Source organism: Poromitra crassiceps (assembly GCF_964638095.1).
Source record: "Poromitra crassiceps genome assembly, chromosome: 19".
Classification (NCBI taxonomy): Eukaryota; Metazoa; Chordata; class Actinopteri; order Beryciformes; family Melamphaidae; genus Poromitra; species Poromitra crassiceps.
Genome location: NC_139646.1, coordinates 16,055,262 through 16,083,041, shown reverse-complemented (window position 1 = coordinate 16,083,041; position 27,780 = coordinate 16,055,262). Strand labels below are relative to the sequence as shown.

General features: G+C 45.9%; 1 protein-coding gene across 1 annotated transcript in view; it reads left to right on the top strand.

The window, feature by feature from the left end:
- Positions 1–26,212, top strand: part of rptor (regulatory associated protein of MTOR, complex 1) — a 225,792-nt gene extending 199,580 nt beyond the window's left edge. Inside the window, exons 29-35 of the mRNA XM_083656294.1 lie at positions 1,779–1,880; positions 16,219–16,325; positions 17,667–17,794; positions 21,856–21,942; positions 22,069–22,185; positions 23,301–23,430; positions 24,217–26,212. Coding sequence (XP_083512420.1) covers positions 1,779–1,880; positions 16,219–16,325; positions 17,667–17,794; positions 21,856–21,942; positions 22,069–22,185; positions 23,301–23,430; positions 24,217–24,285 — 740 coding nt within the window. The 3' untranslated portion in view covers positions 24,286–26,212. The remainder of the gene's footprint in view (positions 1–1,778; positions 1,881–16,218; positions 16,326–17,666; positions 17,795–21,855; positions 21,943–22,068; positions 22,186–23,300; positions 23,431–24,216) is intronic.
- Positions 26,213–27,780: the final 1,568 nt, after the last annotated feature.

Sequence of the window (27,780 nt, the reverse complement as noted above, 5' to 3'; positions counted from 1 at the left end):
TAATAGAGTTCAATTGCCTCACATCAAAATGTAATATGCGCTTATTCGTCATGGCCTGAAGAATATAAGGCAGGGCACTATAAAAATTACTCAATATATAGAAACATTAATACTGACTATAAATCAGATGGAGGCCATTAAGGGATGTAATGGCTTTCTCAGTAACTAGAGTGCAGCATGTACATCTTTGATGTTTAGGATGGTGGCCTACACTAGCTATATTTCTCTTATAGATCTAGGGTGTGATTTGCCTCGGGGCATGGGGGGATTTCCGTCCCTCTGCTTTTCATTTCCCTCCCTCTGGTCATTCATTCATTTCTTCCCTGCTTCTGGTCAGACCGAATTAAATACCATTTCTTATGTCTGAAGCCGGAGGCCACAGTCATCACCACTGTTTGGTGCGTCTGAGGCACAGCGCACCGGGCGGAGGGCTCCCCAAGTCGCTGAGGCAGAGTGCGCTCAGCACCTGGTGCTCTTACTTCTGTTTCAGCAGCTCCACGCTCACACGGTGCTCAGGCTAGCCTCTGTTTCAGCAGGTTCAGCTAGCACAGGCCGCTCACACGTGCTAGCTGGAGCTGCTGAAACAGAGGCCAGCCTTACTTAGCCTGGGTAAACCCAGCCCCCAGTGACCTGCTCTCAGGCTCACCCTGCTTACAGTCACAAGCTAGTGACTGTGACTAGTGACTGGGAACTGAGAGAGCAGGTCACGTGGGGGCTGGGTTTACCTAGGCTAAGCCTTACTGGCCTCTGTTTCAGCAGCTCCAGCTAGCACAGGCCAGTCAGGCTGGACTCTGTTTCAGCAGCTCCTCGGACGGAAGGGAGAGGAGGCTGGCCAGCGAGACTACATAGAGCTGGCAGCAGGGGATTTGATTATGGCATGTTAAATTAGCATTTAACCTTTTGTTTTGTTATAATGATCACATAGTCTACCTGTGGTTCTGATTTTCATGAATAAAAACCTTTCAAAAACATCCCCCCTTCAGATGTTTAAACAAATTGCACCCTATTATGTGGAGACTCTTGACTGCTTATTTCATTGACAACTGCATATTTTCCAAGGGAACACAGTGCTAAGATGCTACTTTACATTCTCAGTGGATTATTCTAAGAAGCAAGGTGTATGTGTGTGTGTTGTGTGTGTGTTTATTTTCATTTAATGTTCATGTTGAATGATGAGCTCAAGGTTTTCATCACGGTTCAAGATGTACCTCCACAGTTCCATTCACAGTCAAGAAGGTTGTCTATTCAGGGTTAGCTCTCCAGCATTTCCCACTGTTTCTTTAATCGTTTTATTTTGATGCACTTGATGGCACCCTCTCCACCTTTTCTCTTCTTGGCCTTCTCATCTTAATCTGACTTTTTCACAGTGGCCATTTTGTGTCTAAAAGTCACAGGTGCCCTGCCCCAGCACTGGAACACCTAAATCGATTGGAAGTTGTCATTAATGGTCTGCTTGCACCTTCCTACATTTTATACACAAAATGGCTGTTGTGAAATACGTCAATTCCTTTGCTCTCCCGTACATTACTTTTTCCTTGTTCCCTTTTCTCTATTCTATTCTATTCTATTCTATTCTATACCCCGCGACACCCACTCTCTCCCTTGCTGTCTCGTCCCTCTCTCTCTTTCGCTCCCTTTCTCACCCCCCCTCCTCGCTGTCTCTCTCTCACTATCTCCCTCTCTCTCTCTCTCTCTCTCTCTCTCTCACAATCTCCTCTCTCTCTCTCTCTCTCTCACACAATCTCCTCTCTCTCTCTCTCTCTCTCCCCTCCTTCCAGACGACGGAGCGCTGCGGATCTGGAAGAACTTTGCAGACCAGAAGAACCCGGAGATGGTAACGGCGTGGCAGGGCCTGTCCGACATGCTGCCTACCACCCGAGGTCAGCCCTCTGCCAGCGCTCACAGTAAAGACCAACACTCTTATTTTTACTATCCACCTCCCCAGTCCCCACCCATACCCCCACCCCAAAGTACTTCCTCACTGTCTACCCCCTCCCAGTCCCCACCCATACCCCCACCCCAAAGTACTTCCTCACTGTCTACCCCCTCCCAGTCACACATCCACATCTCCACCTAAAAAACATGTCTGTTTCTCTTTACTAGTACCATGCACACACTCAATATATACCATTCTGTGACAGTCTGGCCTGGTAGACCGATAGATTTTGACCAGGGTTCCTGCAGGACAAGGAATCCTTGAAAGTTTGTGCAGTTGAGAAATAACGCTGGAATTAAACAGCTCTGATTAAACAGCTCTGATTTCCTCTCACAGTCCAATGACATGCAGGTCAGGTGAAGTGAAGACTCAAAATTATGCATGCATCTGTGTGTGTGTGTGTGTGTGTGTGTGTGTGTGTGTGGGTGTGTGTGTGTGTGTGTGTGTGTGTATTTTATAGTATATGACATGGTAAATGATGTACAGTTTATGTATAACAGTATGTATGATATAGTATGGTATAGGACCAGGGGTTTGGATTACCAGATGCCCCACGATACGATATTATCACGATACTTTAGCCACGATACGATAGTATTGCGATATTGCGATATGCTAGTATTGCGATATATTAAGTATTGCGATGTTGCAATATATTGCGATTTATTACCTTTTTCAACTGCAAATTATGTCCCCAAAGGAAAAGACTTGGTCAACATCTGTTTTATCTACAGTCAGACCCTGCTCGTCTCTGTAGCCCCTCCCCCAGTGCTGCTGTGTGAAGCGCTCAGACCTCCGAGTCTTCATTTCCCCCGTTTGTCTGTCCGTCTGTCCAGCAATATAAACATTGTCACTGTCCGACAGAAACGTCTCGTAAAGAAGCAGTCACCATGTCACCATGCAAAATGATAATGCTTTATTCTTTAATTTTTTGTTTTGTCTTGCGAACATGTGTTGCAATGCCAGTCGCTAGTTAGTAGCAGCACCCCCACCCCCCTTCTCTTGCAAAACAGAGAGCATAACGGGCTGCGAAGTGTTTTTTGAGGCCCCAGAAATGTCAAGACATGGCAAAGTAATCGTTAATTGGGGCAAAGAAACAAAAAAGGCAAATAATACAATCAAAACTACATATTCCTGTTGAATTTCAAAAATGGCAACTGAGGTCACTGACGGTGACGGACTCATTTGTGCTTTTACCAGCATCAGGGTTGCGTTAGCATCAGGGTTGTGTTAGCATGTGTTGGTCTCGCCACGGCCGAAAACATTCCCTTGCTCCATTCATAGGTGACACAAATCGCCCTTTTGGGACAATTAATAAACTTGAACTTGAACATTCACGCCTCATGCTTTCAATATGATTAGAAGCTGGTCTGACATCCACCAGACAGACACATCCACCAGACAGACACATCCACCCACGCATCTGTTGTGCCCTTCCTGTCAGACACATCCACCCACACATCTGTTGTGCCTTCCTGTCAGACACATCCACCCACACATCTGTTGTGCCCTCCTCTCAGACACATCCACCCACACATCTGTTGTGCCTTCCTCCTCTCAGACACATCCACCTACACATCTGTTGTGCCTTCCTCCTCTCAGACACATCCACCCACACATCTGTTGTGCCTTCCTCCTCTCAGACACATCCACCTACACATCTGTTGTGCCTTCCTCCTCTCAGACACATCCACCCACACATCTGTTGTGCCTTCCTCCTCTCAGACACATCCACCTACACATCTGTTGTGCCCTTCCTGTCAGACACATCCACCCACACATCTGTTGTGCCCTTCCTGTCAGACACATCCACCCACACATCTGTTGTGCCCTCATGTCAGACACATCCACCCACACATCTGTTGTGCCCTCATGTCAGACACATCCACCCACACATCTGTTGTGCCCCCTCCTCTCAGACACATCCACCCACACATCTGTTGTGCCCTCATGTCAGACACATCCACCCACACATCTGTTGTGCCCTCCTCTCAGACACATCCACCCACACATCTGTTGTGCCCCCTCCTCTCAGACACATCCACCCTCACATCTGTTGTGCCTTCCTCCTCTCAGACACATCCACCCACACATCTGTTGTGCCTTCCTCCTCTCAGACACATCCACCCACACATCTGTTGTGCCTTCCTCCTCTCAGACACATCCACCCACACATCTGTTGTGCCCTTCCTGTCAGACACATCCACCCACACATCTGTTGTGCCCCTCCTGTCAGACACATCCACCCACACATCTGTTGTGCCCTTCCTGTCAGACACATCCACCCACACATCTGTTGTGCCCTCCTGCTGTCAGACACATCCACCCACACATCTGTTGTGCCCCTCCTGTCAGACACATCCACCACACATCTGTTGTGCCCTTCCTGTCAGACACATCCACCCACACATCTGTTGTGCCCTTCCTGTCAGACACATCCACCCACGTATCTGTTGTGCCTGCTTTACGCACTTCCTTTTCATTTCATCTTTTCATCACACTGCCTCAAGGATTTCTCAGCCATTGTGGCTGACTGGCTGTGTATTTCTGGTCGGAGATGTTTGACAGATGTAGGAATGCTATTAATACAGTACTGTATATTTATCATATCAGTTGCGACATCATCTATGACTCAGCCTGTTTGCGATCACATCAGTCACATGTGAGTCACATGTGACAAAGGTGACGTGCGTGTGGATGGGGATGGGGGGGGGGGGAGGAGGGGGATGGGCAATCTTCAGACAGTGTTTGTGACCAGACACACAGAATGAGACACATTTTGCTAATTGGAAGCAATGAGAGCTTAGCTAGCAGACGACGTGACTGATTGGCTGACTGGAGACAGTGGAGAGCTGTGCAGAGGTGTGGGCCACACACTGCGTGCGCAATATGTGTTACAAAGGACAGTCACCAGTGCTGTGTGGGGACATGTGGAGAGGTGGCACACTTAACTAGCATCACTGCAATGACTCTCTCTCCGTATGTGTGTGTCATTGTCACGAGTCACGACACTGTCCCTCGTGGAGAGTCATGGTCCCTAGAGCTCTCTCCCACAGTGAGCCACAGCCTCGTTTCCAACGCTGCCTGAGACTTTAACCCTTAACGGTGTGCTTGTTAGTGACGGTCCCCCGTGCACATGTACGTGCTGCTGTATCAAGGCTACAGTGGAATAATTGATTTAATATGGATAATTAGTATCAACGCAATGGAGATCCTTTCTTCGACGGCTTCTCTTGAAGAGTTCAAGTTGAGCTTGTGTTGTTCAGATACTTTTGTTTAACTCGGCAGGATGGATTGTGAACACATGCATCTGCACTTTTCCCTCTCTCTCTGTCTCTCTCTCCCATTCACACACACACACACACACCACCCACACAATTTTCCCCAGTGTTTTACAGGCCTCACCTTCCCACTTAATTAACAGTAATAACTAGCATAGTTTGGAATGTCTGCTTCATATGGTCATGCTTTCAACTTTCAGATTTGAGCATCACCTTAAAGGCATTGACAGTGTCTATCCTGATGAAATATTACACAATTTTGACATCATGCTGTCAAACATCGTGTCTGCCTCTATAGGCAGTTGCTGCACGACCTACTGTAGCATTTCTCAGGGAGACTCAGATACCAGAGATGGAGACTTGGATGTGCGACTTGGACTCAAGTCACACTTAAGTCGCACACACACATCAACTTGAGACTTGACTTGAGACTCATCCTCAAAAGACTTGAGACTTGACTGGGACTTGAGATTTGGGACTCGTGAACAATCTTTATCTTATTAAGGAAATGTCTAGTAATAATAATGTCAACTAATCAATGCTGATACTGTATGTTAATAGATAAAGGAGGGAAGATAATGCATGCATGTAACATGTAACATGCAATCGTACCTACATGCTTTGAATTGCTTAGTTTGAGCTATGCAGTGTTCTAAGCAGACACCGGATGGCATCCAGCAGATGATAGAACGCTCATCCAGAACGCCTTGGACAGACTGCAGTGACGTTTGCCGCGTGTAGACGCCTGCCGTCGGCTGCTAGTCCCTCGGTGCTGCAGCTTGATTGGCTGCCTTGCTGTATTTCCGTCCTCAATTGGTCGATTCCAAAATGGCCCTCTCGTCGCTGCCGTCCGCCGCTCATCGCCTTTCAAAGCATGCTGGGATACCTGGCGACGTATCCAATTACAAAATGAATGTGCAGCAGCTACAGCAGGCGTCTACATGCGCCAAACGTCGCTGCAGTCTGCACATAGTGTGACAGACTTGAGACTTAACTTGGACTTTCAAAAAATGAGTTGTGAGCATCTCTGTCATATGTACACAAACACACACACACACACGCACTTCACCCTGCCCTAACTCACACACACACACACACACACACACACACACACACACACACACACACACACTTCACCCTGCCCTAACTCACACACACACACACACGCACTTCACCCTGCCCTAACTCACACACACACACACACACACACACACACACGCACTTCACCCTGCCCTAACTCGTCCCTTCCCAGTTCTCCAGTAACATGCTTGTGTTAGTGTCTGTCTGGTCTGTTGTTACTTAGTATTTCTCATCATAGAGCTCAGACCTCTAGACTGTGTGTCTGTCTGGTCTGTTGTTACTTAGTATTTCTCATCATAGAGCTCAGACCTCTAGACTGTGTGTCTGTCTGGTCTGTTGTTACTTAGTATTTCTCATCATTGAGCTCAGACCTCTACACTGTGTGGCTGTCTGGCTTGTTGTTGTTGTTACTTTGCTGGTTCTTTCATATTGTTTTGTGTTCTCCGTCCCCTCAAGAGAGGCTGAACAAGGCGGCAGGCTTTTCCCAATCACCTCAGAATAACTCCAAACAAAACAATCATCTGAATTATTTCATGTGCAATAATTGAATTAATGCATTTACGGTTCTGGTAGCCACATCCGTACATTCAAACTGACCCACATTGTTTCTGTCTCTCCCTCTCGCTACGCGCCCCGCACACATACACACACACACACACACGCACACGCACACACACACACACACACACCCTTAATAAGTCAAAGCGATGCTCCACCCTGCCTGCCTGCTTTATGCCCTGTGGTGAAGGGATTTTGGATTCTCTGCCCTGCAGGCTTGTAGGTGGGTTATTTCCCCAAATGGGCTGTGTGGCTTCACAGCCGCTGTTTCTACTGCAGAGACTAGCTCAATGAACTAGCTGTCCCTCTCTCTCTCACTCTCTCCCTCCCTCTCTCTGTCCTCTCTCTCCCTCCCTCTCTCTGTCCTCTCTCCCTCCCCCTCTCTGTCCTCTCTCCCTCCCTCTCTCTGTCCTCTCTCTCCCTCCCTCTCTCTGTCCTCTCTCTCTCCCTCCCCCTCTCTGTCCTCTCTCCCTCCCTCTCTCTGTCCTCTCTCCCTCCCTCTCTGTCCTCTCTCTCTCCCTCTCTCTCTCACTCTCTCCCTCCCTCTCTCTGTCCTCTCTCTCTCCCTCCCTCTCTCTATCCTCTCTCGCTCCCTCTCTCTGTCCTCCCTCTCTCTCTCCCTCCCTCTCTCTGTCCTCTCTCCCTCCCTCTCTCTCCTCTCTCCCTCTGTCTCTCTCCCTCTCTCTCCTCTCTCCCTCCCTCTCTCTCCCTCTCACTCTCTCCCTCTCTCTCCTCTCTCCCTCCCTCTCTCTCCCTCCCTCTCTCTCCTCTCTCCCTCCCCCTCTCTCCCTCTCACTCTCTCCCTCTCTCTCCTCTCTCCCTCCCTCTCTCTCACTCTCTCTCACTCTCTCCCTCTCTCTCTCTCTCTCCGGTCTTTATCCTTTAGTCTTTGATCCCAGTGTATCAGTGTTAATCATTGGGGAAGCTGCAGCTTTGTTCAGCCCTCTGCTCTTTGTATGAGTGTGTGTGGGGGGTATGAGTGCAATCCACTCAGAGTCATACTTACTTGTGCTTATGTAAGTGTGTATTTCTCTGTGTGTGTGTGTGTGTGTGTGCGTGCGTGCGTGCGTGCGTGCGTGCGTGCGTGCGTGCCTGTGCGCGCAGACAGGGGGTCTTTGCCGATGTGTCTTGTGCTTGGGCTGATGTGCTTTTGACTTGCCTACCCCCCTTGCTGTCCCTCCCTCCCCTCCCCTGCTCCCCCCCCCTCCGTTTGCTCCCCCCACTCGTAGGTCTGGCCAGAAGGGTCTCCATCTATCTTGACAGGAGTAAGCAAGGAGGTGAGTGCCGTCATTCTCTTCTTCCCTCCCTCTCTCCCGGACCAAAGGTGCCACACACTCAAAACCCAACGTGCCTCTTTTTTTCCTTCTTCTTTTCCCCCCGTAATCCCTTCATCTGTCCGATGACGCTCCATTACTCCATCCCTGGTCTGTCCCAAAGGTTCCCCTCTTTGACACACTGTGCTTCTACAAGTGCTTCTAATATACTTTATTCATCATCAAGTTTGATACACAGTAGTTAACTTTTCTTTTTGCGACCACATTTTTTATTTTATTCAAACATCACATTGAAAACAACAGAAATCAAGTTGTCACATAATATCAAATAAACATAAAACAATACAACTCGGTAAATGGCAACAGCAAATAACATTCAATTACAGAAATCCAAAAGAAACCAAATTACAAAGTAATACAATACAAAGAAACAAAGGGAGAATCCACAGTTATCGTAATTGCAAGCGCCATTTGGACGAAGTCCACAAACAAAAAGACCCACTCAGACGGACACTTAAACCCTCCAATAATGTCTTTTTATATCTTTGGTGAACTTGGGAGGGCCAAGCAATCTATCATTACACATTTCACCTCAAAATGGCTTCCCCCGAGTATTAAAAAAGACTCTAATTTCGTCTCGTCCCAAAGGTGTCAGTGTTTAATTGGGAGCACGTCGGTGCGCTCCGTGATATTAATAGTAGATTGCATAGCGATCCGTCAGCGCCTGGGGGAGCAGGCGCTTACACTCCACACGAACCAGCGAAATTAGGGAGGCTTGGCTGGCGCCTGACTGGGTAGACTGTTCTGTACCTGCTGCTGCTGCTGCTGCATTGCTATGCACAGTCTGTCACTGGAGAGAGAGAGAGAGAGAGGGAAAGTAAAAATAAAGTGGAGGTAGAGATGTACTGGAGAGATTCTGGATGCGAGATCAGGCAGAGAGCGCGAAAGGAATTGGACAAATGGTTAGGCGGCCGGAGAGGTTGATGGAAGAGGTGCTAGATGGGAATAGAGAGTGGAGAGAAAAGGCTAGATAATGGAGGGAACAAAGGCGAGAGGAGACACAACAAGAACAAGCCAGTACACGAGATGGAGACGACGAGAAAGAGCGAGCGAGAGAGGCCATGGCGGTGTTTATTTTCTGTCTGGTGGGAAATGCACACACACACTTTCACACACACACTCAAACACAGAAACTCATTATTACCCATAGTGGAGATCTCATCAGTGTTTGTTCAGCACAGAGAATTCACGTCCCTGCAGATGGAGAGCCGACCTAATTAAGTTCTGATGCAGATGCCGTTAATAATGTTTTAACTTGTTTGTTTGTTTTCTTCCTTCACCTCTATAGAGAGGCAAAGTGAACGTCACTTCCTGCTTCACCACTGTACCAGAGATTTTCTTCCGCAATTTATTTTTCCATAGACATTTCGTAAAATGCTTATAAAAAGAGTTTCCCTTGGTCAATCCAAACGGTTCAGCTATATTTAGAATCGGGAGAGACCATGGAACATTTCACTCGGACCAAAACAAAAAACGACAACATTGAAAAAATATTTTATTTAAACCTCCTTTTTTTCTTTTTACGTTTTGTTCACAGTGAAATGTTTCTCTCCTGTTTCTAAATATATCTGGACCATTTGATTTGAACAAGTATAACTATTTTTATAAGCATTTTACAAAATGTCTATGAGAAAATAAATGGCGGATGAAAATCTCTGGTACAGTGCTGAAGCAGGAAGTGACGTTCCACTTTGGTTCCCTATTGGTTCATTCTCCCGCACTGACTCAAGATTAGGGATGTTTTTTCCCCATACTGTTGTCTTCCACTCTTTTCTTTCTCTCTTTGTTTTTTCTTCTTCTTTTTTTTTGGGGGGGGGGGGGGGGGGAGAAGCACACTGCTGAAGTTCTTAAAGTAGGCCAGCCCTCGCCTGTTTGGCTGTGGGGAGACAGACACTGTGTCCTGCTCCACATTCGGCGGCACTGTCTGCTGCCTTGCTAAAGGAACACTTTATCGATCTTCAACCAGCTTTGTGTCATTATAATGTTGGTAATATGTGGAAGGAAATGAACCATGTTTCCCGTCCATGTTGCCTGCACCGAGAACTCCCTGTTCGCCACCCGGCAGAACACCTGCCGGGTGATGAGAGACGGCAGCAAAGTGTTCCTCTAAGACAGGTGCTCCAGGAAGCTACTGAATGTGCAACTTGGGACTTGGCGAGGAGTTTGGAGAGAGGCCCATGACCTGCGGGAAGTTTCTTTAAAATGAGACAAACAGCCTTGTGCATCTCAATACTCAGGACAGACTCCTTTTGTCTGTAACCTGTACTGTGATGCAAAGCAGGTGCGATATGGGCAGTGTTTTGGTCAATAATCGCATTCTGTAGTACAAACGAAGAGCGATGAATCACCGGAACATTGTAATCTGTTCTGTTGCATTCTGCATTGCATTCGTAATTTGTGGGAAGGCTTTTCAAGATGCCATAACCATAAGATGCCATAAATGACATCAAATAGTCTGTCCTAAGTCACCAGGCACATTTGTTTTACAAATGCAAAGATTAAAAGAAATCCTTCAGTATTGCTCTTTTTGTAGATAGGGTTTGTTGAAAAAGCAACCTACACATGTGCATGTGTAGGTTGCTTTGTAATACTGTGTGGTACTGCTGTGGAAACTCAGACAAGATGATGTTTGTGCATGGACTCCTCCAGTACATCACATTAAGTTGGATTCAGATTGGAAGCGATTTGAAAGGTCAGACACAAGCCGGGTCAAAGTTCAAACAGTGTGACTTTAGAGTGCGGTGGATCAGTGGAGATTTTGGGTGGAGCGCTGCGTCCGAGTTGGGTGCCACCGCTCTCTCCATAGGTAAACAATGGCTCAGCCAACGCAAAGTGGTTTTGCTGGTGATCCTGTGTGCCAAACTTAACACCCCAGTTTAACCAAAACCTCACTTGTTTTGAAGTGTGTAGAATGATTTGAGAAATTAGAATGACTCCCTTGTCCACCTTAACCAGACCAGCAGGTGCTAATGCAGCTGTTGCCTCGCATCAAGGGTTTTTTATTTATCCCCCAGAATGCCAGTTATTAGCTTCCAAAGGTTAGAGAAATACCACGGCAGAGCCTGACAGAGCTGTTCACAGATAGCATCATCTCCTATTAGAGGCTCCACTCAAGGTGCGTGCCTGGTAATCCTGCAGACGTTTATTACCGCGGCCCTGGAGGACCTTTTCAAAGCAAACAGGATGAAGTGTAAAGAGAGAAATGCCGAGGGGAGAGAAGAACCAGGAAGGCCAGTGTGCTGGTTTAATGAGCTGCAATGAGTGGGAGAGCTAGTCCATCAATGGAGATAATGGTGCAGAATGGGAAATGCAGAGAAAGCCTTCTTCTCTCGAGAGAAGAGAGAAGGACAGAATGAACAAGAGATAGATAGATAAATAAATCACAAATTAAGAATTGTCTGTTGGTGATCTACTAGCCTGATATTCAGTCTGCATCGTCAATTCATAAACTCATTTCCTCTTCGTCTGAGATTGCGCTCACTTCAGAGCATTTCTATGAGGGGGGCGGCCTTCTGTCTTCCCTAACCAATCACTAGAGAACACTGCACTAGTAGTAGTCATGCATAACATAAACGGATGCAACAGGCATCTCTACTTTGGCTACTAAATTTGGCAGTTGTAAAACAATTATATCAACGAGCAACAGATTGTCAAAATGAATTTTACCATTGATGAAAAACGTGATTTGGACATAACAAGCAAGCTAGAAGCAAGATCTATCAACATCCCCCTAGCTATCAACAGCTCCGCTAGGCCAGGCTGCGCCGGGACATTTCCTTGGCCGGGTGGCCGAGCAGAGCTTCACCTGGAACCCCAACAAAGCAGGGACCAAAAGTAGCACGACTCAACCCGGGCTGTCCAGGTTTTTGACCGGTGGAATGAGACCAAAAGTCGAGCGGGGCGGGGCCGCGCTACTACCAGCGGTGGAAATGGGCCATTACTGTGGCCGCCGTAACGTTACTCCCCGCCCAGACAGATAAAGCACCAGCAGGCAGCGATCTCTCACAGACAAGACTGACTGACAACAGCGTTAGCCAATCAGCGCCCGTCAATGGATTTTCAACCGGAGAAAAGGCGTTTGCACATGGCGATTCCAGACCAAGAAGAGCCAAATTCACAACTGTGGAGTGGGTGTGGCTTCGAAGGTCTGGAGCCAGGCTAGCGATCTACCATAACTGCTAACATCCCCGGTTGTGAGTAATGTTAAGACTAGCTTATTACGCTAGTGTTGTGTTGTTGGTTTGCTTCACAAGGGAAGATTCGACCAGAGAAAACCTGTTATGCTGCATGTTAACAAAATCGTTAATGTCTTTGTTGTCGTTATTGAGGAGAACAATTGATCTCAAGTTAGTTGTGATGGAGAGATATACAGTAGGTAGAGAGGAAGAGAAACAGAAGAAGGCGGTGTGGAAGATGACTCAGGACAAGAGAGTGGCAGTTGGACAGGTTTATTCAATCTGCAGGTTGGGAGAGAAGAAACTTCAGAATCTGAATTAATTAATGTTAATACAAATAGAATAAAATAAAGCTATTGGTCAAAAAGGTATAATGTCATATGAACAAGATGATAATTATAGGTCTAGCACTTTAAGGAGATGCGTAATTAGATGTGAGTACCTTCTAGAAGTTATTGCATCAGTGTCATCTCTGAGATTCCTGGTTCACAGTGCTGTGAGAAACACAGAAGATGTTCCTTTAGAGTTAAATCTTATAATGGTGAAGTGGAGTCAGTATTCTTGAGTTTTAGGCCCTTAAGGTTTAAATATGCCTCAAATGTTAGATACTAACCGAGCAAATACAAATGTTGCTTAGTAGTATAGGTACTTTTCCCTTTCTTTATCACCATGGCTAAACAGAAAATGTATATTTTTACCCATGCCTCCTCCCTTATATGTTCACATGTTGAGAAGGCTGAGGCAGCATTGCCCACACTCCTGCTCTTCCCCCGCGTGCGCAGCTCCATACTTTATGTGCATATTGATTTCTGTGTGGGATACTAAGACCCGCTCGGGTCCGCAAAGGTTGCTCCTATAGGGAAGACTTTTCTCCCATTTTGATTGGTTGAATGTTGACTGCGAGGAAAAAAACCCCCTCAAGGGTCAGATTTGAGGTTTGAGGAACTGTGACCTTTTTCGTGAGCTCTGACCGTCTGAACTCATCAGGAGAAAACGTTTTGATGGGAGGATTGAATGGGAAATACCAGAGCCGTATAATAGAAGAGTTCCGACATCTCCATTCACTCCAATGGACCAGTTTTTTTCCAGGAAGTAGAAAGTGGAACTCTTGAGTAAAAAAAAGCAACACTGTTGAGTTGCCGCAAAATAGACAGTTTGTGTTGTACTTTGAAAGGGTTTTTCATTCCTTGAATCAAATTGTACAATATCAGCTTTATTTTAGCATGCAAAATTAGCGCGAGACCCATTCCTGGCTGTTCATTGGCTAATGAGTCTCGCATTTTGGTCCTCCGCTGACGCCACTCTCTTACTAGAGGACACTAGGAAATACTGTACAGTATATGCACACATGTTGCTAACGTCGAGGCGTGCTGGGGATTCTTCCAGCCCCCCCCTTCCGTAACCCAGATTTCCTGATTGCGGAGCTGCCTGCCTTCTCCCCTCTCGCTCTCTGAAACGAGTCCAACATCAAGTGGGCGTTTTCCCCTTCTCATTTATGGTCACACAACTGGTTGCGGGTTTCCCCATATTTCATGGAACGCCTGGAATATCATGCAGGTGTATTCCAGGCAGGGGATTTGATCAGTTCTCCAGGGAAGTCAGGGAATTTTCAAGCAAATTTCCTAATGGATCACTTAATGGGAATATAGCAGAATGTATTTTCCAACTTGTTTACCACAATAATTGCATTAATTGCCTTTCAACAGTTTTTCTAGAGTGTTTGGCCGCTTTTCCACAGCAAGCCCCAACTGAGGCCGAGTTCTGAGGCCCGACTGTAATGGAAATACTTTTTTGTTGTTGTTGTTGCTCTTGATCATATCTCACTGTTGAAGATGAAATACCAATAGTGTGATGGTGTGAGGACAAAGGACAAGATGGAGGAGGATTGAGAGTAGTGATGAGGGATGATCTCTGTGTGCATTAGAGATGTCAGTGGAAATAGGGAGAAGATGAGGAGAAAAGGATACATTATAGAATAGAAACAGTTCCCTTTATGGGCTGGAAAGGGAAATATTGATTTTTGAATCAAATCCCATCTGAGGTTTCTATGGAAAAGTTCTCCAGCATCATCCAAACTGCTTCACCAACAGCTGCCTCTCCCCGCATTACACATCACACATGATCAGCTTCTAATGTTTGGGGGAAGTATGGCATTTTCAAATGTGCCGGAGCTCCTGTAGAAACAGGATGAAGTGAAGGTGTGTGGGGCAGCATGGGGAGGAGATGACTGCTGCCAAAGGATCAGGAGTTGTAGCCATTGTTGTAGTCCAAGTCGAGTCTCAAGTAAGTCCCCAATGTCCAAGTCAGGAGTTACTAAGCGTGAATGTGCATGTAGGTGGAACACATGTCTGCCCTTGCACGAACTTGAATAATGTCACAGGATTAATATAGCTCAATATCTTATGCCAAATTACTATTACAAACGAAAGCTAACAAAAAAAAGCAGTCTTTATAAATTAAGCCGGAGATGGATATTGATCATGGAGAGTCTGAGCAGGATGTGACTAACAGAAAAATAAAGGAAGATGGGAGGACAATGACGTTTTCATGATTTTGAGGAGTGAAAAGGATAATGTTGTCATAAGTTCCTCTTCCTTCTCTTAACCTCATATTTTTGCAGTGGTGTGTGTGTTTGTACTATGCGAGAGAGATAGAGACAGGGAGTTTGTGCATTTTGTAGTTTGGAGTGCTATGGCAGATGTAGCACTCACCGCACCCCCCCAGCTCTGGGGCTTGTGGGAAATGCGGTTTTCCCACTACTGTTGTGGTCAAGTTAGGCTGCGCCCGCAGCCTGCTGCCAGGTGTCTCTGAGCCAGCACAGCAAGTGTGGTTGAGATGTCACGATGACACACTTACAGTAACTCTGCTCTCATTGGCAAAGTGGAGAGGTCCTTGAGTCTCACTGTCTCCCTCTCATCTTCCACAAGCCCCAATCTGTCCACAGGCACTCTTCCAGGCTCAGTTTCTGCATCTCCCAGTGGTCGTCTTTGACGGGAAAGATGCTCTTTTATCATCATTAATGTCCAGTTTATTCCCTCAGACACACAGAATGGCTATGACACTTACAGTAATTGCGATATTTAACTTGAAGCTTGATAAACAAGAACACGTTCAAGGTTGTTGCTTGTGCACCTGGCATTCTCCACGGAGGGGAAAGTGTTTCTTTGTGTTTCTGGTTGAGCGTTTTCTTCTGTATTGTCAGGTAGTTCCACACCGGAGCTGTAAGCTGCGCTGCTACTGCTTTGGGCCGCACTCATCTTTCAGTTGACTTGCTACATGTGGCAGCACGAGTCTTCTGAAACCTCCAGCAGATGTGTTGTGTCTAGGGCGATCCACATTGCCCTGTGTGTGTTACTGTAGTATGTGTTGTGTGTCACATAAACATGTGTAAGTGTGCCTAGATTGTGAACAATTCACTTTTAAGTCATTTTAAAATATACAGTTAATTGAAACTACAGTTCACATATTAACATTATAAATTGGGTAACTTTTAAGGTAAAACATTTCCTCCCCCTCCTTTTTGTGTCCTCCTTTGTTGATTGTACTGAAAGTGAGGTGACCCAAGCCTAGCCTAGGTAAACCCAGCCCCCACGTGACCTGCTCTCTCAGTTCCCAGTCACTAGCCTAGTGACTGGGAACTGAGAGAGCAGGTCACTGGGGGCTGGGTTTACCCAGGCTAACCCAAGCCTAGGTGTGTGAATCTAGGAACAGCACATCCTAGGGGTAGCAATCTCAAGATTATGGTTTTCGTGTGTGTGTGTGTGTATGTGTGTGTGACTGCGTGTGCACGAGTGTGTGTGTCCACGTGAGCATGTATACTCAGCATTGTAAATGGCATGCCTCCTGTCCTGTAGGTGCAGGCATGGTGGTGGACTGGGAGCAGGAGACCGGTCTCCTCATGACCTCTGGAGATGTCCGGGTCATCAGGATCTGGGACACTGAGCGGGAGATGAAGGTCCAGGTATTGCACACTTTGCAGTTGTATTATCTCCTATTTTCATTATCTCCACCTATGCCGTTGGAAGAAGGTTATGATCCCCCCCCCCCCCCCCCCATTTTTCTCCCCAATTGTACTTGGCCAATTTCCCCCCTGGCCCCTGCTGCCCCGGTCGCTGCTCCACCCTCTGCCAATCTGGGGAGAGCCGTAGACTAGCATCATGCTTCCTCCGACACATGCACAGTTGCCAGCCGCTTCTTTTCACCTGACAGCGGGGAGCTTCACCGGCAATACGTAGCACATGGGAGGATCACGCTATTTCCACCAGTTCGCTTCTGCCCCGAACAGGCCCCCCGACCGAGCAGAGGAGGTGCTAGTGCAGCGACCAAGACGCATACCCTCAATCCGGCTTCCCACCCACAGACACAGCCAATCATGCCTGTATGGACGCCCGACCAAGCCGGAGGTCACACGGGGACGCAAACCTGCGACCCTCGTGTTGGTAGGCACTAGGCACCGCTGCTACACTACCCGGACAAACCTTCACCAACCAAACGTTGGCGGAGGTTTGCACTCCACTGAGTGAGTGCATTCTAGTTGTCTGTTTTTAGCAGTTCTCTGTAAGAAAAAGAAAAAGTGGCAATGCTGCTTGTGAAAAAGCACTCCAATAATAAACTTGTCACCTGCGCTTGTCTGGAAATAGGTCAATATCTAGGTATGTTTTCTTTATGGTGTGATTATTTTTGATCAAAGCTATTCTGGTAAACAGTATTTTGTTTAGAATCAACAGGAAAAAATGCAAAATGTGCAAAATCACATCATCATTTTTAATCATTTCATTAAACAGAACATGCACTGTTCTATTCAAATCTTCACACATTGGTACTGTTATCACTATCCTATATAGCCGCTTTTGCTCTATTTAAATGGTCACATTGCAGCTGACTTGTGCAGGGAACACTGTACTCGTGTTGTTGTTGTGCCAGAGTCACTGTTCATGGTAGCCTCAGTAATGGAAATCGGGGGCTGTGCCATTATTGTCAGTACAGTTATTTATTTATTTATTTTAAACACATGTCTAATGATCCTTAGCATGCTGAACATTGTCTTGACGAATGGTCTTAATACCAGTATAAATGGCCCAGTCTTGCCTGTGGCTGTGTATTGACGCCGGGACCAACTTGAAATGAGCCATCAGTCAACAGCGGACATGATTGATTATTTCTTAATTAGTTTAATGTTAAATGAGTGTTGTAACGATGGAGTTCCCTGGGTTGGTTCTTTACAAGTCTTTACAAGGGGATTTGTATGTGTGTGTGTGTGTGTGTGTGTGTGTGTGTGTGTGTGTGCGCGCACACACACCAGGACATCCCAACCGGAGCGGACAGCTGTGTGACCAGTCTGTCCTGCGATTCCCAGCGCTCGCTCATTGTTGCCGGTCTGGGAGACGGATCTGTACGTGTCTACGACAGGAGGATGGGTCCCAATGAGTGGTAGGACACACACACACACACACACATGTCAGATCATGGTCACTTTTCAGGACATACTGTAGAGACACTGTGGAGTGCGTCTTCATTTAGAAACCACGCCCAAAACGGGGGAAAACAGACCCCCCACCCCAATCCTGGCGTTCTCCTATGTTGCGTGCATGGTTGTGTGTTGCACACAAAGATCATATATATGAAACATGAACAATCCAACTTACTTCACTGACAGCTAGATCCACATTTCCTTCTCGCCAATTCTCAATGGCTTCCTTGTTTTGCTCGGGAGTACAAAAAAAATTAATTGCCTATTTCTTACATTTGTGTCTGCGCAGCCCACCACACAACAGCTTTTAACTATGTTTAATTCAATGAAAATTACGCTGGTGTGTAGAAGTGAACGGAGAGCTTTCCCCTGTGATGAGCGTGGCCAATTTCATGCAGTGTCTCTATTCCATAGACTTACATTAATTTCCTGCAGGCTTAGCCTAACCATAACCACTACTTGCTTAACCACTAACCCAAAAATCAGCTTATTCCAAATTGGGAACACAGCTTTTGTCCCCAATTTCCAAGCCATCCTTAATTAACTGGTCTTAAGTCTGAAATTTGTCCCCACAAGTAGACAGGCCACCCACACGTGCACGCCTCCCTCTAAAGTGTTGCATGCAAACTCTGACCATTCAATTTAAATTTGTGTCTTATTTGCATAGAGAAGGTTAAATTAATCATTAAATTAATTAATTTTCCCTATACAGTTTCAATTTCTTTCTTTTAACTGCCCTGCCATTATTTAAACAACTTTAAGAACACACAGAACAATTCTTACTCAGCATTATTCAGTTCATAACTTCTACATTCCCCTACATATATTAAACTCTCTTATCTATATTTATTATATATCGTGTGCTATAAATCTCCCTTTGGGGTTGCCATCTCTTTTAATGTACCCTGGTGGCACTGCATCCCCCCCATTGGTTAAACATTATTTTAATTTAAGCCCCAAGGGGAAAAAACAGTGCAATTATGCTGCGAAGTGCCCCATAAATCTTTAACTAAAGCTAATTTAATAGTTCCCCTGAGGCAAAAGAGTTATGTCTTCCCCCAACCGTGTTGCTCTCCCTAAGATCAGTCCAGGGTTACTACTCAGCCATGTACAGGTCATATTTTGAATTTTCTTGATGAAATGCTGACGACATTGTTAAATAGTTGCAGCAATTAACAGATTGTGTTGTGGGTTTTCAGCCTATATGTTATGGAAGGGGTTAAAAAATATGCTGCCCCTGCTGCGACCTGCTACTACTGCTGCTACTCTGAACTATAATAATAATAAAGTAAGGAGCTGCATGTTTGTGATGCCATAGCTGATGGCACATGAGTCACATTAATTATACATAAATTCTTACCATTGGTGGAACAAAGTAGAGAGAAAGTTTATTTTGATGGGTGTCCACATAGTGCCGTGGTAGATTCCCTGCCTACCAACAAAAGGGTCGCAGTTTCAAGCCCCCATTTTACCTCCGTCTTGGTTGAGCGTCCATACAGACACAATTGCCCGTGTCTGTGGGTGGGAAGCCAGATTAAGTGTATGTGTCCTGACAACTCTGCTCAGTTAATTGTAGACACCAGCTGATCCAATTTAAAGTCACTCATCGTCTTCACGATTCTAACCATAAGTTGCACAAGATCTTCCCCTCTGTCTCACCACTATGTGACAGGTGTCTGGCGTCAGAGGGCACTCTGTCTCATGCCTTCTGATTCTGCCCTTCACTGATGGGATTCTGGGCTAAAATATTTGACTGGTACTCTAAAGCCTACAAAATAACCCTTCAGCTGGAGGCAGAACTCGCCATCTTCGGCTGCTCGGAGACCTCTCTGGACTTCCCTACAGCTGTGCAACAGTCTCTGACACTGGGGACAACTGTTGCCAAAAAACTCATTCTGAAGGAATGGAAGTCTCCCTCTTCACCTTCTTTTCAATTGTGGTTGACTGACATGATCTCTTTTATAAGGATGGAGAGACTCAGATCCCTGAGAGGACCAGCTCACTTAAAAAGTTTCAAACTATTTGGGACCCGTTTCTAGCCTACCTCGATGAGGTTGGAGGGCGGTGTGTGACTTGCCCAGCTGGTTCCTCATGGGCCCCTTGCGAGGGACCCCCTGCACAACACCTCTTACAAGCACATAAGCACCCTATGTGGCTGGTAACACCACATTGTAATATTGAGTGTCGATATTATATGTATGCTTTTCTTTCTTTTCCTTTCCTGTGTCTGAGCCTGTTCGTTTGTAAAAAAAGAAAAGGGGTATGTGTCCTGGTCGCCACACTACCGCCTCCTCTGGTTGATCGCGGTACTTGTTCGGGGGGGAGGGGCACAGGGGGAAATATCATGATCCCACGTGCTACGTCCTGCCGGTGAAACTCCTCGCTGTCAGGTGAAAATAAGCAGCTGGCAGGAAGCATGTGATAGTCTACAGCTCTCCCCAGATCAGCAGAGGGGGTGGAGCAACGACCGGGACTGCAGGGGGAATTGGAAATCCGGGGGAAAAATACAGATAAAATTGATTAAAAAAGGTTTATTTTTGATGTTGCCTAATATCATTACAAAGATTGTCACTCCTGTAGACAGACTGTATAGAGCACCGCAGGAATGAGTCTGGAAGGATTGGGTTCGTCAGGGGAAAAGTGAATGGTGTTTGGAATGGGGATTTCACTTAAATGCATAAAATAAGGTCTGTGGCTAACAAAGGTTTATGGTGGTTAACAAAAGTTTATGGGAGCGCGAATTTGGGTTCAGCAGGATAATCTTCACAAACGTGAATAACTTTTATGACTTTTGCAATGTAAATGCATCCCCCCCCCCTGATATTATAGAAAATGCTTCTGAAGGCCATAACAGTGATTAACGTTCGTGAAGATTATCCTGCTGAACCCAAATTTGCGCTCCCATAAACTTTTGTTAACCACAGACCTTATTTGATGGATTTAAGTGAAAACCCCATAGACTTTCCCCCCGACGAACCAACATGGTGGCGATTTCTGGTTAAGCCTACAATAATAAGTCATACCTGTGGTACTCTATTAGGCTGGGGGAATATTTCATATACAGTACAGTATAATAAAGTACATTATGGGCAATGGGAGATATAGGTACATCTCAGTTCCAAGCAGATAGTCTGAGTTGTTTTTTGTTGTTTTGAATTTCTGCTTTCACACCACCTCAGTCTCTCTAGGAGGCTGTGATGGTGAGCCACTATCACTTCAGCCACAATCTTATGGTGCCACCCAGTGCTCACTCACCTCTATTACATGCCACTGCATAGAGACACTTCGAAACACTGCTGCTTACCTTTTTTTTCTTCTAATTTGGAGTTCTCAATATTTGCGTTCACACAATTCTGCTATTATTTTCCTGTATTTCATGTCATGTAATTTTGAAGAAAGACTGCTCAGTGCTGAGGTCTGCCCTCATGCACTCTTAAAAGTCGAATCACACTATTAATTATTTATTAGTACATTTATGTACTAATACAAAAGTGTGTGTATATCTTTCCTCTAACGTGTATATCTTTCCTCTAACATTATTTCTCCTTTTTTTGCAAATTATTTTAAGTAACTTCAGATCTCATCATACAGACCAAATGTTTATTCATTTTCGGAATTGTAACCCTTTAAATGCCAGTTTGTTTACACATAATGCAACAGTCTTTTCAGTTTCAATTTTCCACAAGATAAAATGCCAAGTGATTCTTTTTTTTGGGGGGGGGGGGGGGGGGACTCCAAAAATAGCACTTTTTTGCAGTTTATAATGGTTTGTAATTGGAATTTTAATAGACCATTTTTGGTCTAAATGGGTTATAGCGTGAGTATAAATGTCCTCTAAGGGTAAAAGTGTTATAATTTTGGAGAAAATCCAAAAATGCACACCCTAGCCAAATTTCATCCAGTACAGACTAACGATGTTAAAATTAACATAATACGAACGAACCTATTAGACCATTAATGGTCTAAGGGCGTATGAGGGGGTTAACTGACACATTCTTCTGACTTATGTGTGTTTGTGCAGTCGGGTGATGACATACAGAGAGCACGGAGCCTGGGTGGTCAAAGCCCATCTACAGAAGGAGACAGAGGGACATATCATCAGTGTCAGGTACTCTCTCTCTCTGTCTCTCTCCCCCCCTCTCTCTCTGATCTGGTTTAGTATTTATTTACAGTTCTGGTTCAGATACCCAAGTTGTTTCTCGCCTGTACTGACGTTGACTTCGTTCTCCTCCAGTGTTAACGGGGATGTGCGTTTCTTTGAGCCGCGGACGCCAGACTCCGTCAACGTGCTGCAGACGGTGAAGGGGTTAACGGCCCTGGACATCCACCCACAGGCCAACCTGTTCGCCTGGTGAGTTCAAAGGTCGCCGGCACCACGCAAAACTGATCAAGTGCCTGCTGGCTTAGGATCAGAAAGCTTTTTCTCTCGTGTCTCCCTTACTGTGCTCCCTCTGTCTAAATAAAGAATCAAAATATGTGAAGCTGCATTTGAGAACTTTGAATTTTGGCAGCCCAATGTGACAGCAGGAGACAACAGTTGGAATTTTTGAAAGACTGAAGGACTGAATCTTTATTTTTAGAGTAATATTGTCACTGCAAACCACAACTCTGGGCATCGTTATTGCTATTATTATTAGGCAATCGTTCATCTAGGGCTTCCAATAGTTTGGTTGCCGTGAAACATAATGTGAAAGAAGCTGTCGGACCGAATGAGATTTGGGTGAAACTTACCTTAGTCGCTGGTTGGGCCAGCTTCGGTTGTTGGAGCTGCTCGTCTCTCGCCAGCTCGTGCTTCCTGGTTCACCAGTACTTCGTCTCGGTGCACCTTCTCCAGTTCATTTATATACAAAACAAAAATGGGAAACTTGACAGTCCATTGACTCGGTCATGGCACATGGTAAAACGCCATCTTGCTGCAAGGGTCAGAGAGAGACCTTGTTCGACCCGGAAGTCCTTCTTCAAGACTCCGGCGTCAGCACACCATCCATAAGCTCCACCCCCTTCAGCCCGACAGCCATAGTAGGAGAAATCCAGCAGCTAGAGTGCTGTAACAATATGTATAGCCTACATTCTATTGTATGTCTTGCACTGTACTGTATGTAAAGTCCTGTTCTCCCTGTACTCCTACGTCACCAAGACAAATGTATGTACATTTATTATACAATATACTGGCAAATAAAGGGATTTAATTAAAATAATGTATATCAGAGATAAGCTTTAGCGGTGTTATGAGCGCCACACCAAAGCTTTATCATCTTGTTTTTCTGCCTTTATTGACAACGAGCTGGCTCGGTAATAATGGTTGATAATATAAGTCAGACAAACAAGACAATATAGCGTGGTTCAGTTCAAAGTTCACTGCACAGGATATCCTGTACATTGTATGTAGCGTATTATGGGTTCAGTCTACTAAGTGTTGACTCCTCTCTCTCTCCCTTCTCTCGTGTTCTTTCCCCCTCCCTGCAGTGGATCGATGAACCAGTTCATCGCGGTGTACAACGCTAACGGGGATGTGATCAGCAACATCAAGTACTATGACGGCTTCATGGGCCAGAGGATTGGAGCCATCAGCTGTTTAGCCTTCCATCCTTACTGGGTAGGCCCGGGCACCGATGATCACTTTCACACTCATTTGATTTGGTTACCAGGACAGACGTTTACAGCACATCTGGACTGGCTGTGTGTTTTTGGCACACTGCACATGCACGTCATCCACACCACTTTTGAGTAGTGACTGACTCATTTGAACAACTGACTGATTTGAACAACCTTTTTTTATTGACATTGAATTCTTTCATTCAGCAAGCTTAGTAGCGTGCCTTTGTTCAGGCAATAAACTCCCTTTCTGTAACTTTACCTTTGTCTTCCTAACTGATGTCCCGCATTTTTGAACGATCCCTTGCGTTATGCCCCGCCCAAATATCCTGTTTCAACAGGAATCGCATGAAACAAACATCACAATAAGGAAGCAAGATTCTCTCAAAATGCCTTTTCATTGTGACTTTAAATTACTTTGACACGATATCTCACTTTGTGAAGCAAAGATGACATGTAGCTTATTACAAATGGGCTGCATCATGAACATATAGGCTACGTCCACACTTTGCCTCTCTATTCGGTTTGTGTCAACACAGCTCAGACTGTCACCAACACCACGCACTGCGTCATCCATCCACACCTGCGTCACAGGTGCAATGAATAATAGTCCTCGTGGTTCACTGTCATGCTTTCGATGCCTGATGGCATCATATTTGTTTCTGTAAAAACGACATTGATAAGAAAGGAGAGGTTTAAACAGCAGCTTAGTGCATCACATCACCTGAGCCAAACCATGACTGTATGGTCTGTAACGTCTTCTCTCCTGCTCTCTGTTCTCCTCCAGCCCCACTTGGCGGTTGGCAGCAATGACTTCTACATGTCCATCTACTCAGCAGAGAAGAGGCTCAGATAACACACCAGCACTGAACACCCCCCCCTTAACCCCCCCACCCCCCCACCACCCCACCCCCCACCTCCTATGACTTCTGACCCTGAGCCCTGGGAGCCAGGATGTAAATTACGTTATATTGTACATATGCAATTACCACCCTGAATGTTCTAGTGATGGCTGCTGACAAAAACTCATGCTATGAACGACTATATATTATTATTATTATTATTATTATCATTGTTTATTCATATTCTTATTATGAAGCTAATGATTGTAGACTTGGCTGTGCTGAGGAGTGTGTATATTTAAGTTGCGTATACAGAAGATGATAGGTTCTATTTTAAGAAGAGGTACCCACCTATCGCTGGGGCACTTTCTAGCCTCGCAGCGAGCGTCACTACCTGAATGAACTTTGACCCTACGCACTGGTAGGGGGAGGGGTCTGCCCAGAGGAGATCACGCACTGTCAAACACATGCACACTCACCGGGGCAGGAGACACGGACTTGCTCCACGCTGGACCTCACTGTGTTGTTGGATTCAGTTGAATGACCCCATTGCAGGCGGCCAATGGACACAGACAACGGAGCTTTGCTGCATTGTTGACATTTCGTGGAGATGGTGGACTACGCTCATTTTGCCTGCTGCTGTGACCAGGCAGACGTACGTGTGTGTGTGTGTCTGTCTGTCTGTCTGTCTGTCTGTCTGTCTGTGTGATGGAATGGATTATAGCACAGATGTGCCCCAGAGTGGGCCTTCATAGCCTTGGACACAACTGATGCCCAGAAAAGATGCTCGCAACCATGCTGGGACTTCCTACGTCCGAGTCTCCTTCCCTGACCCCAGTGTGCCAAAACGTACTAATCTCTTCCATGCAAACCCCTTGTTATGGCTCAGTGGTTTGTTGTAAACCTGTAAGCTACACTAAGGGAAGATCTCCTCCAGGCTTTATTCATTGCCCAAAGGATGATATTTTCCCTTATAGCGAAAACAGTGAGAGGAGAACTGGAGTGGAGACGATATCCACCCGGTTCCATCCCCACTCTAAACCCAACCCCACCCCGTCCTCTAGGGATCCAGTGCTACCTGTCTACCCCACCTGCAAAGCAATAAAGAACTCCCCAGATCCAGCCTCAAGGCCCCCACCCCCTTTTGTTATTTCCAAGCCTCCAGTCAAGCCAGAGATGGACTACACTGCTGCGGTTCGAAGGCAATAGCTGCAGCACAAGCCGTGGAGAGCTTGAGTCGCTATTGCTAGGCTATTGCTGCCTTGCTGCCTTGCTGACCCAGAGGCGTGACAGTACAGCAATACAATCCTCCGAACTGCACTTCTTCCGAGTTTCTCATTATTTGCTTGCGCATGAGATGGGTGGGGTTAACTCCCATCAGCGACAGGAAAGTTGTCATTTACAGAAAAGTACTAAATACTAACTTAACTTTCCTGTGATCGTCTAAGCTTTCTGCGATGCGTCCAATATGTCCGAAACCCCACCCATCTAGCATCCAAATAGGGCAAAACAAACCAGAAACAGCATCTTTGCACGCTGTTTGACCCTCGTCCGCTGTGTACGCTGTCCCCAAAAACATGTCAGTTGCTCACTTTGCCCCCTTGAGTGCCAATCTAAGCCAGCTCTCCTTCCCCGCCACTTATTCCCTCAGGTGGTGCCCAGCTTACATCTTTGTCCGCTTTATGGAAAGCCTAAATGGAAGTCGACCGCCCCGTGGCTAATCCAACCACAGTGAGGGGCAGCTGCTTATAATCCAACCTGTCAAGACGCTCTGGAGTGCAAAACACTGTCGTAAACTGAATATGTTTCGGTCCTGTGTCTTCACCACACCCTCTGAACAGTTTTTCTTTCCGATAAAGTCTGCTGCAAGATTTTTTATTTTATTTTTTATTTTATTTTTGTATTTTTCTGTCTTTATTTTCCTAGAGTTTTAGTCTTTGATTTTACTGCCATGGTTTGTTTGATTTGATGTTGTTTAACGGAGTGGGAGGAGTGGGCGTGAAGTAGTGATCTGTTGCATGTGAGATCGGACGCGTGGCACTTTGAACAAGCAGGATTTTCTTTAACACTGTACAGTGTCTTTGTCGACAAGCACACAGGTCCCCCGCCTCTTAAATCCAGCTCAGGTACGCTACGAGCCGCCACGTGAACTACTGTTGAGCAGGTGCCCACCTCTGTGTCCTCAGCATGATAGACAGAGGTGCGTTCTGCCACCAAATTGGCCTGCTGCCACATCGTGGCAAATGCAGTTGTTGACAAAAATGTCAAAATGTCGTGGTGCTGTTTTGTGACGACGATGCACCTTTTGTTTTAAAGGAGGGATCTGTGTTCTGTTGCGTTTTGTTTTTTTCCTTCAAATGTGCAAGTATCACCATTGACGTGCCTCCTCCCCGGGGCAGCAGCTTTGCTTATTTAGCTTTTTATCCTTTTCCTCTTTCTTTTGTTGTGTAATTTTTATGTTTTTAATTCTGCTCTCTGTTCACTGGCATTTTGTTTGCCTTGGCCTTGGTGAGGTGGAGGGAAGAGAACTGGGGATAGCCTTCCCCTCCACACACACACACACACACACACACACACACACACACTCCCCTTATTTCTTGCCCACCCCCCCCCCCCCCCGCTCCATGGCCGATCCTCCCCCCCTTTCCTGCTACACCCACCTCACCCTTTCGCCTCTAACGTCCCAAGCTTTGCTTTTCACTGTAGAAGGAATGGACTATAAACGCTTTGCCTGTCGACTGAGAATGAACTGGTAACATGCCGTGTATTCTGTATTTAAACGACTGCAATTTCAGTCACCACATAGTCCCCACCATCACCCCGTCACAGAGCTCAGTAGCTCTCCATGGTTTAGCAGGTGTTACTGCAGACCCCAAACCCACCGCCTCAGCCAAAAGGAAAGCGCTTCTTGGTGCTGGTGTCGGTACAGAATCGGCTCGCCTATACCCGGATGTGCTCGGGGTCCACAACTACAGATGAAGTTAAACTCTCACAACAATTATTTTCAAAAAGTAAGGCTCATGTTTATGAGAAATGGTCCTGTAACACTTGAATCATCATCATTGAATGTTTGTATGATTAATATTTTTAATGTCTATAACATCAGTAGCTTAGCTTGTTAGCTAATCTAAAGCTGTCGGCCATTTTGCCCACGGTAATCCCACGTGCCCGACATACAGCCAATCACAATGCGTGCCCGAGCCGATCTGATAGGCGAGCCAAAATTGCACCGACACTGGCCCTCGCGCAGAATCACATTCATCTCTAAGTGTCGCGCTTTGAGTTTTAAGATTTTAGATGTGGAGAAAAAGAAGAGACTTTAACAAAGTAGTAGAATGGAAAAATGAAAACAATCAGGTTTGTCTCTGTGACTGTAGACTGCTTTGCTGACTGGTTTATAAGACAGAAGAAATCAGTGAAATAAACCAAATACACACAACGCGGAATATTGTCTGTTTCTAGCATGTGCATTTGATGCACAATGATGCTGCGCTAGTATTTCCTTATCA